This window comes from Corapipo altera, unplaced genomic scaffold (genome assembly GCF_003945725.1).
Source record: "Corapipo altera isolate COAL_440 unplaced genomic scaffold, ASM394572v1 71, whole genome shotgun sequence".
NCBI lineage: Eukaryota > Metazoa > Chordata > Aves > Passeriformes > Pipridae > Corapipo > Corapipo altera.
Genome location: NW_020884916.1, coordinates 5,004,976 through 5,015,332, shown reverse-complemented (window position 1 = coordinate 5,015,332; position 10,357 = coordinate 5,004,976). Strand labels below are relative to the sequence as shown.

At 46.8% G+C, this 10,357-nt stretch overlaps 2 protein-coding genes across 2 annotated transcripts in view; one reads left to right on the top strand and one right to left on the bottom strand.

Moving 5' to 3' along the window:
• PKNOX2 (PBX/knotted 1 homeobox 2) overlaps nt 1-8,224 on the top strand; it is a 52,733-nt gene extending 44,509 nt beyond the window's left edge. Inside the window, exons 9-13 of the mRNA XM_027655542.1 lie at nt 1,153-1,250; nt 3,086-3,205; nt 4,936-5,012; nt 5,499-5,677; nt 6,513-8,224. Of these exons, the coding sequence (XP_027511343.1) occupies nt 1,153-1,250; nt 3,086-3,205; nt 4,936-5,012; nt 5,499-5,677; nt 6,513-6,760 (722 nt within the window). The 3' untranslated portion in view covers nt 6,761-8,224. The remainder of the gene's footprint in view (nt 1-1,152; nt 1,251-3,085; nt 3,206-4,935; nt 5,013-5,498; nt 5,678-6,512) is intronic.
• Nucleotides 8,225-9,618: 1,394 nt separating this feature from the next.
• The window catches only part of FEZ1 (fasciculation and elongation protein zeta 1), a 12,257-nt gene continuing 11,518 nt past the window's right edge, over nt 9,619-10,357 (bottom strand). Inside the window, exon 9 of the mRNA XM_027655544.1 lies at nt 9,619-9,782. Coding sequence (XP_027511345.1) covers nt 9,766-9,782 — 17 coding nt within the window. The 3' untranslated portion in view covers nt 9,619-9,765. The remainder of the gene's footprint in view (nt 9,783-10,357) is intronic.

The following is a 10,357-nucleotide window of genomic DNA, read 5'->3' as shown; positions in this document are numbered from 1 at the left end:
AAAAAACAAACCAGAGAACCAATACCAACATATTCAAAACAGTATATTTATATTTACACTTATTTACAGTTATAAAAACACTATATACCTATAAGAAAGAGAACACCAATCCCCAAAACCAAAAACAGAGGGGAAAAAAACCCCAACAAACCAGATATATGCAGATATACACAGCTAATAGAGAGCTAGCAAACTAAGAGTCTTCATGCTTCCCTTGAGAAAGCAGAAAGCCACTCCACCAAGATCTCTGCTCCTGGATTCAGGAAAACAACAGGCCACAGCAGGCCTCAGTCCCAGATAAGCAAGCAGGGACCTGCTGTTTTCAAGTCCAGCAGAAGAGAAGAGGGCAGACCCTCCTCTCTCCTTATTTATACTCTTGCTTATGTAAAAAATCGGTGTGCTGGTGTAAAGGTAAACCAGCAGGGGAAATGAACCCAACTCAAACGAGAGATTATAAGTCAGAATAACAATTTAATAAAATAATACAATAAGTACGATTATACAGACAAACAGTTGGTTTTAACCCACAAAACCCAACTGTATAACCCAGCACCCTGGGGCATGAACAGAGTGGTGTTCTTTGGGCCCCCTGAGTCCAAAGCAAAAGGAGAGGGAAAAAACCTGCTGGTGAGAGTGGTGGTGCAGTTGGTCAAGAGTGGTGATTGCAGTCCAGTCGAGAGTGGTGGTTGTAGTCTGGTTGAGAGTGATGGTCTGCAGTCTTCCTTTGGATCCCACGAGTGGTTAAAAAAGTCCCAAGACCCCAAGATTATCTATCCTCCAGTTCAGGCAGGAATGCCCAGTGCCTCCCTCAGGGCGGGGGGTTCCACAATGAGTATGAGGACAGGAGCACCCTCCTGTCTCTCAGGCCTCTGAACACCCAGTTTACAGCCTGAGGAGTCAGGGCTGCTCTGGGCAGAGGGTGTAAATGGTCTATTGAGAACAGTTTCTGGGCAATGGCATGGAAGGCTGTAGAATACCCAGTTTTGGGTTACACCCATCCAGTGATGAACTGGTCCCAGCTGTTCTAACTGGGACAATCGGATGGAATACTGGGATGTGACCACTTCCCTGGTTTCGACCTGGTTGCCAGGAAGGCCTAAGCTAAGAACCACTGCAGGGTTTCAGTGCCCTCACCAGTGTTCCTTTCCACAGGTGGAGCCCTGTACCAGCCCGTGACCATGGTGACGTCGCAGGGCCAGGTCCTTGCCCAAGCCATCGCCCCCGGTGCCCTGCAGATCCCCAACGCCCAGGTGAGACCTTCCCACCCCAGATCCCCCTTTTACCCAGTGCTTGGCACTGCAGCAGGCAGAGTCCCCCAGTTTCTCCACGAATTCACGGAATATGCCGAGTTGGAATTCAACCCTGGGAGTATCCTAAATTTTTAATTAGCAAGAAGCGTTGATTAAATCCATCTGCCAAGTGCCCTTGGGGTGCCTAATGAATTATGGCAATGATCTAAGTTATTACAGCAATACTTATATTATTGTTATTAAATATTGCAATATATAATATGTAACAATGCACATAATGTTATATTGTGCAATATAATAATAATAATAATAATAATATAAAACAGTATCTGATATAATGTATAATAAAACATATTCCATTCTATTCTATATGCTGTATTATATATTGTAAATTACATATTCTGTATTAATTGTGTACTATATATTATAGGGTAGGATGGGATGGGAAGGGATAGGATGGGATAGGATAGGATAGATGTTATTGCTGACATATTATATCAGAAGTATTGATATATATTGTGATCTGGGATCACTGGCATTGCCTGTCCAGCACAGCAATCACAGCTTGGGAGAAAGGCTCATTTTTTTTCCTTGCTTCCTGGATTTGGATATATTTTTTAACCATTTGCTCTGGTTTTAGTCCAGTTTTGGTTTTGTTTTTTGATTTTCTTTTTGGCATTGCAGTGAACTATGCAGGCTTCCCTGTGTTCTTGCAATATGACAATGAGTTCTTCCTAACCTCCATTCCCCAGGAATTTGAGGGGAAAAAACCCCATCCATTCCTGCTGTGCTGCTTCCCAGGGGCAGAGCAGCAAAAATCCATCCCCATTTTTTCTGAGATGCTCCATTTTAGTTGCAGGAGCCTCTTGCAGAACAATCAATAAACGGCACTTTGGAAAGGGGTGGCACCTCTCTGGCAGGTTTTATTGCCTGTGCATTGCTTTAAAAAAAATTCCTTCTTTAATATCTCTCCATCACAGGTTTAAATCTTGCAGCAAAACCCTCTGTGGTGGGAAAAACACGCACACAGGGAATATTGGGGCAGGGAAAGAGCCCTGGACAAGCACCTCCGGATGCTCTTCCTGTGCTGCCAGCATGATTTATTCAGCTGGAGCCCAGGGGAATCACAGGGACCTGCTGGCCTGATGTTTAATTCATCCAGGAGAAGTGTTTTGATGAAGAGGTGGAAGAAAAAAAAATCTCTTTTTAACTCAAGTGCTTAGATTTCCGTTCGGTTCCTGCCTCCTCATTAAAACTTCTCTTGCAGCAAGATGCTTATTTTTAATTTTGGGGGAGGGAAAAAGCAAATTTTGGCTCAATGGACATCTTCCTCCTTGTGGTGGGAAAGAGCATCTTTCTTGTGGTGGGAATCAGCTGGATGAGAACCCTGGATTTGCAAGGGGTCAGTGAGCGACAGGGTTTTATCTTTTGGTTGAGAAAATCATCTTTTTATGAAGTTTGGGTTTATTTTCCATTGCTCTTTTAAGGTAAAAGTGTTTTCCTCTTAAATCACACATTGAAATTGGTTGTGGCTTCATCACCACAGTCCCCAACTATACCATTGTCCCTTGCAAAGCATTAACAAAAAAGTGGGGATAAAAAATACAGATCCTGGGAGAAAATGTGCCTTTAATGCACATTTGGTGGAGGGAGAAATGGGTTTTAGATGCTCCCTGTAAGTGCTGGTTTTTTTGCACTTATCCCACCCCCAATCTGGGTTGGCTTTGCTCATTTCTTTGTTGATTTTGCTCATTTTTTGGGTCGGTTTTGCTCATTTTTTGGGTTGTCAATTGCCACTTTCAACCAATTCTGTCCCCATTCCTCTCCCCTGGCAGGTGAACCTGGATCTCACCTCCCTCCTTGACGGTGAGGACAAGAAATCCAAGAACAAACGGGGCGTCCTGCCCAAACACGCCACCAACATCATGCGCTCATGGCTCTTCCAGCATCTCATGGTGAGCACCAAAACACCCTGCAAGCTGGGGGGGGGGGAAAAAAAGCAAAAAAAGCCCCAAAATGTTCAATTCCAGGTGGTGGTTTGTCTGAATCTGTGTTCAGAGGCACAAAGTGGCTTTGCTTGTATTTTTGTAGTATTTCGGGCATGAGCGTTTTCACTGCAGGTGAGAAAAATATTCCCTTAAGTCATGAAGAAGAGAACAAAACTAGAAGGGGACTTCCCTGAACTTTTGTAGATGGATAATAGAGCATTTTTTTGCAGTTAACAGCTCCAGAATACCCTTTCCTAGCAGGCTGAAATGTGAAAGCTGCCTCACAGGTAGGGCTGTGGCACATCAGCAATCAGTCAAAATGCAGAATTGCAAAATCACCCTGTTTTTGGGGGGATTGGAGATGGAGATAGGCTTAGATGCAACCTAGATATTTTCATGCAAGAAGAATTCTCTCCCCTCAGCAGAGCTGGGAGAAAGGCAAAATGCTAAAAATCCCTTTTTCCTGCATAATTCAGCCAAGAAATCACTTGGAAGCTGATTGCAAAGACTTGCTCTCCAGGAAAGGTGGGAGATCCCCAAGGCATCAGCAATGCAGAAAACAGCAGCTCCAAGGAGCAACTTGTGGAAAAACCTCAGCCAGGACGTGGAGCAGCAGCAGGTTGGGGACTTCCCAGCCTTTTTTTTTTTTTTTTAAATGAGAAATTTTGGATTTACTGGATTGAGGACAGGAGTGTCGCAGCTTTGGGCTGCCATCCCCAGTTGGGTCATTTCTGGAGGGCAGAGCTGCAGTTTTGCAAACAGAAAAAGGATTTAGAAGACCAGAAGCTGAGAAGCCATTTTCTGCCAGGTGCCAGGTTTGAGATTTCCAAAGCAGGATTGAAAAAAACTAAAAGAAATTCTCCTACTGGGGGGTGTTGGACCTTTGCTCTCAGCTTGGTTCAGAAGAAACTTGGGCTTCTCCATGGGATTTCTCCATCTGGCATCATGGATAATGTGGTTTTTAACCAAAGAGCATCTATGCTTATCACCTTATTGGATGCACCAGCAGGAAGAAAATGCTGGGAATAATAGACCAAAAATGGGGATACTTCTGCCAAAAAAAGGAACCTTTTTTAACCACTGAGACTCTGGTGGGACATGAGTCTCCAGTTGCACTGACTTTGGGTGGTTTTGTCAAGGAAATCCCACTGGTTTGGGGGTGACAGCTGGAAAATGAGTCACTGCAATCAACACTGTCACTGGCTGGAGGCTCCAAAAAGTGGGGCTGGTTTGATAATTTCATTTTTGGGGTTGGAAAGGAGGGTTTCAGCACGGCTGGGAGGAGGTTGCTGAAGCTTTGAGTGCTGGTGGTCTCCCAGTGCAGATGTCTCAGAGTGTTTTATTGATGCCTCTGACAATAAGCGTTGTGGGCCTCGGGTTTTGAAGCCCAAATCCCACCTTTACCAACAACAGTCATTAGAAAATCACTAAAACTTTTTTTTAAAAAACGAACATTTTCCTTGAAGGAAAAACCTTTGATGGAAAGCCTTGGAAAAGCCCTCAGGTCACCAGGGAAATCCTGATGCTCTTGGATGCCATCCTTCAACCATGCATCTTGCAAATGCAAGAACCCACCAAATTTAGGGTGGGAAAATTAAAAAAAAAAAAAAGGCAGGTTTTCATTATATTTTTCACTCAGGCCCTCTGGTTTGCATGCAGGGATGTCATTTTGCTGCCCCATCCCTCTTTTTTTCCAGCACCCCTACCCCACAGAGGACGAGAAGAGGCAAATTGCTGCCCAAACCAACCTGACCCTCTTGCAAGTCAACAACTGGTGAGTGCAGTGGTGGCCTGCTTGTTGGCCTTAGGCCTTTTTTCCACACTATTTTGGTGCTGTGTACTGCTTTTTTGGGGGTAACTTGGGTGTTAGGGCCGATTTTTGGGGTGTCCTATGTAGGGCCAAGAGTTGGACTCAGTGATCCTCCATGATCCTGGTAAGTCCCTCCCAACTTGGCATAATCTACAATTCTGTGATTTCTGGGAGACAAGATCAGTTGTGTTCAGTGCAGCTGTTGCTTTGTGAGGTCTCAGTGCCCTCTCCTGGCAAATCCAGTGTGTGGCACCTTCCCACCCAGCTGGAAAAATCAATGCAGTGGTATAATGGAATAGAATCAAACTCCCCAGGTTTCTGAACCACGAAGGTACTTTTGGAAAGGTTTTATATTGCAGCTCATTGCTTTGCCACGATGTCTGTTGTTTTAGCTCAGTGCTGGTGGAAGGACTCACGTTTACTCCAGTGTTCTCCCTTTTCCTTGGAAAGGTTCATCAATGCCCGGAGGCGCATCCTGCAGCCCATGCTCGATGCCAGCAACCCGGATCCTGCCCCCAAAGCCAAGAAAATCAAATCTCAGCACCGGCCCACGCAGAGGTTCTGGCCCAACTCCATCGCTGCCGGGGTCCTGCAGCAGCAGGGTGGCAATTCAGGGACAAATCCTGATGGTAAGGACAGACCCCAGTGCCCCCTGCCCTTCCAGGAGGGAGTGGCCATGCATTAAGTGATGCCCTTAATTAGGAATTAGGGGTTTTTAGAGCCCTTTATCACACTGTGGGGAAAAATGTGTGACCCTTGCAAGAAGTTCGTTCCAGTTGGCCGTGGAAAGGCACTGGCACTGGGGCACTGCCATCCCCTTGGCACAGGAACAGCCCTCAGCAACCACCCAGTTGGGATTTGGGATGTCTCCTGAGGTGCTGGGAAGGGGGGAAAGGGGGAAATAGGAAGAGGAGAAGGGAGGGAAGGGGAGGGGTGAGAGGAGGGGAGGAGAGGAGAGATGGAGAGATGGAATGAGAAGGCAGATGAGACTAAATGGGAAGAGAGAAGATGAAGAGAATAGGTGATTAAAATGAAGAGAAGAATAGAGATGATTAAGGTCAGGTGACAGATGAGACAAGGTGGGAAGAGGGATGAACAGAGAACAGACGAGGAAAATGAAGAGGAGAGAAGAGGAAAATGAAGAGGAGAGCAGAGATGAGCATAGACCAGACAAGACGAGGAGATGAAGAGAAGGAAATGTGGGAATTAAGAGAAGATAAAGACAAGATCTGCCCAACCAATTTGGGCGTCTACTTGCTCAGAAGTGAAGGTCTTTTGTCATTTAACAATGATACATTAGCTGGAAAAATTAAGGGTTGGACACTGGGGAGTGACTGGTGCGAGTGGGACACTCTACAGGGTGCTCCTTGAGCTTTTCACTTGGTTTATTCTTGGTTTATGCACTTTTTTGTCCTTTCTGTATTAGCTGGGGAATCCTTATTTCTTTATTTTTTTACACTTCAGGCTCACTCAGCATGGACAACCTCCAACCCCTCTCATCAGCCACAGCCACCATGGCCATGCAGCAGGCCATGCTGGCAGCCCACGAGGACTCCCTGGACGGCACTGAGGAAGAGGAGGAGGATGAGGAGGACGAGGACGAGATGGAGGAGGAGGAGGAAGAGGAGGAAGAGCTCGAGGAAGAGCCCGGTGGCCTCCCAGCAGCACCCGGCGCTGACCTTGGCTTGGACCACAGTGACTCGCTGGAATAGCTCCTCCTGCACCCTCCCCAAATCACTTGACACCACCGGACACAAAATTCCCCCCCCCCTTCAAAATGCCAAAAAAAAAAAAAAAAAGGCAAGAACAAAAACAATTTCGGGAGAGAAAAACAAACTGGCGGCGCCGGCGGATGCCCCGGCTGCCCACGGGAGCGCGGGCACCACCCTGCCGGCGCCTGGAAGTGAAGGACACATGTTTACAAAAGGCACATATTGTGGCCAAAATTAATCTTTTATTTCAGGTTTTTTTTGTTGTTTGTTTGTTTTGTTTTTTTTTTTTTCCTTTTTTTTTTTTTCCCTTTCATTTTTTTTTGGTAAGCAGAAGCGTTTTTAGGGAACGGCGTTTTCCCCGCGCGCCGCTCGGGATGCCGTCGGCCGAGGGCGGGTTTTTCCACCGCCGGGTTTTCCACCCCCGTCCATCCCTTGGATTTCTTGGAGCGAAGGAAAACCACACCGACCCCGGGACTTGATGCTTTTTGGGTTTTTTTCCCCCCAAAAAGGTTATTCACAGGCATAAATATCAGCACGGAGGGGGAAGAAAAACAACCGGCGAGTGCAAGTTCTGCTGGATCTGAGGAGGGTTTGGTGCTCAACCCTCTGGATCGCCCAAACCTCCCCACTTTGCCCCCGATGCTGCGGCTGTTTGGTGACTCCGGACACAACTTTCTGGAAAAGGGAGGAAGTTCCTCCAAATCCTTTAATTTATGTGCAAAAACCCCGTTGAATCTGGAAAAAAAACCCCCAACTCGCCCCATTCTCGTCCTTAAGGGACGCAGAGTTGGGGCAAAGGCTGCCAGGAGTGAAACTTTTCCAAGGAGCTTTGGCACTGATTCAGGAAAAAAAAGGGGGAAAAGATGAGTTTAAAAAAAAAGCGAGAGATTTACCCAAAATTTGCACCGCGACCCCCCCCCCCGGATTTGCATTGGTGCCGGAATCTCAATATTGTTGCTTGAAAGATGGTTTCTCCCTGGAATTGTCCCTCCATGTGGGAAAATGGTGGAGTTTTAGCACCATGGGGGGAGGGCAACTGCCAAAAACCCTGAATTTGGTTTTTTTTTTGTAATTTTTCAATGCTAACAAAAGGGTGTATTTCGCCTTAAAACGTGGCATGGGAGGAAACGCAAAAGCAAACCAGGGCAAAAATAAAAATAAAGGAATTTTCTTCTGCAGGTTCCTGCTGTAAACATAGGATTCTATAAGAGGGATAATTCTCTTTGTGGCTTTTTGCCCATATTGTCCTTTTTTTTTTTTTTTTTTTTTTTTTTTTTAGTTTTTGGGGGGTTTATAAAAAAAAAACAAACAGGGACCAGGGAAAAAAACCAAGAGTGATGCAATAGGCAGAAAAGCCTATTTTTCAATACTGATCTGGCGTGAATGTAATCTGTAATTTCATAAAGGATTCATTGTAATTTAGTATTAATTCCTGGCCATTTATTATAAAGTGCTACGAGATGAGGGGTTGCAGCTGTATTTTCTTGGCAGCTTCTTCCTGTGAGCAGAGAAGATCCGAAATGCTGGAATAACTTCCCCACCAAATGGGTGAATGGACCCAAATTGGTAGTTATGTGGAGAAAATTGGATTTATACTTCAATAAGTGACAGTCCCCCAAAAATGAGAGATGCCCCTCCACCTCAAATGAGCTCCAACAGCATTTTGCCCACAAATTAATTATATTCCCCCCTCAAATCAGTGGTGGTTACCCCAAAATGAGCTAAGTTCTCCAAAAATGAGTGATTCTCTTCCCTAAAATGTTACACACAACCCCAAAATGGGTGATGCTCAGCCCCAGAATGAGTTACGGTCTCCGAAAATGAGGGACGCTCCTCAAAACCCAGCGGTGACCCAAAAGGGGCAAATCTGCCCCTGAAATGAGTGATTCTCCCCCAGAAAATGAGTGCTAACCCCAAAATGTGTGATGTTCACCCCAAAATGAGTTGTACCCTCCCAAAGAGAATGATTCTCCCCCCAAAAAAGTGATGCTTCCCAAAGAGGAGTGACTCACCCCAGAATGGGCGATGCTGCCCCAAAATGTGCTGTGCTTGTTAAAAATGAGGGATGTGCCCCAAAATTTCAGGTGTTTCCCCAACCCTCCCAGCAAAAAGTAGCATTTTCCATAGATGAATGAAGCTCTCCCCAAAAGAGGGATGTTCCTCCAAAATGAAGGAATTTTTTTTGAAGTGGTGCCTAAACATGATCTCAAAACCATGATGCTCCCCCCAAATGAACAATTCTCCCCCAAAATGAGCAATAATCCCCCAAATAAGTGACCTGCCCCCAAAACCGGTGATCCTCCTGGAAATGAGTGACTCTCTTAAATAAGTGCCTTCCCCCAAAATGACTGAATTTGCCCCAAAATGAACGACAACTCTCCAAAAATGAGCAGTGACCCCCCAAATTAGGGACTCTACCCCAAAATGAGTGACAAACCCAAATCAGAGCAATTCTCTCCGAAACAGAGGCCCCCCTCATTCCCTAACAAGTTGTTGCTAATTAATGTGTTGATATTCTGGGGAAGGGGGGGGGGAAAGGTGATTTTTGCGCAATTTTTAGCAGAAAATGGGGCTGCAGAAAAGTGGGGAAAAAAAAAAAAAGGGGGGGAAAAAATCCCTGAGAATGGAATTTCACTGAGTTGAATTTCACCCCTGGGATGCCGGCAGCTGCAGCCACCTCTGAGCACCCAGCAGCTCGTTAGCCAGAAATCTGCATATTTTACAGATTCCAGAATATTCATGAGCACTGCAGCAAAGTCCACGTTGGGATTTTTTTGCTTAAAAACTGCATTTTTCCTGTCAAAGAGTTGCAAAGCGCCGCCGTCGGGAGCAGAGGGGACACAGACACCGGAGGCCAGTTGCCTAATTAATGTAAGGAATCCTTTATTCCCAGCTGTGCAAAGGGAGGAGTGCAGGGGGGGGGGTGGGCCACGGGTGACCCGTTTTCCTCGGGTTTGGCCCCGTTTTGGGGGGCGCCGGGGTGGGGGTGCGAGGGCAGCGCCGCGTCAGGTCGGGCAGAGCACTGCAAAGAGAGAGAGAGACGCCTGCCACGGGGGGCACTGCGGGCACAGGGAGGCCTGAGCGGGCACAGGGATGCACAAGGATGCACAAGGATGAATGAGGATGCAGAGGGATGCACAAGGATGCAGGAGGATGGACAGGGATGCAAGAGTGTGCATAAGGATGGGTGCATAGGGACAGATGAGTGTGCATGGGGATGTACCAGGTTACGTGAGGATGCACAGGGATGCACAAGGATGAATGAGGATGCACAGGGATGCAGGAGTGTGCCCAGGGATGCACCAGGATGCACAAGATGCACGGGGATGCAGGACTGTGCACAGGGATGCACATGGATGCAGGAGTGTGTGTGAGGATGTGTGCACAGGGACAGAGGAGTGTGTGTGGGGATGTACCAGGATACATGAGGATGCACAAGTGTGCCCAGGGATGCACAAGGGTGCCCAGGGATGCAGGGGTGTGCCCAGGGATGCACCAGGATGCACAAGGGTGCCCAGGGATGCAGGAGTGTGCCCAGGGATGCACCAGGATGCACAAGGGTGCCCAGGGATGCAGGAGTGTGCACAGGGATGCACA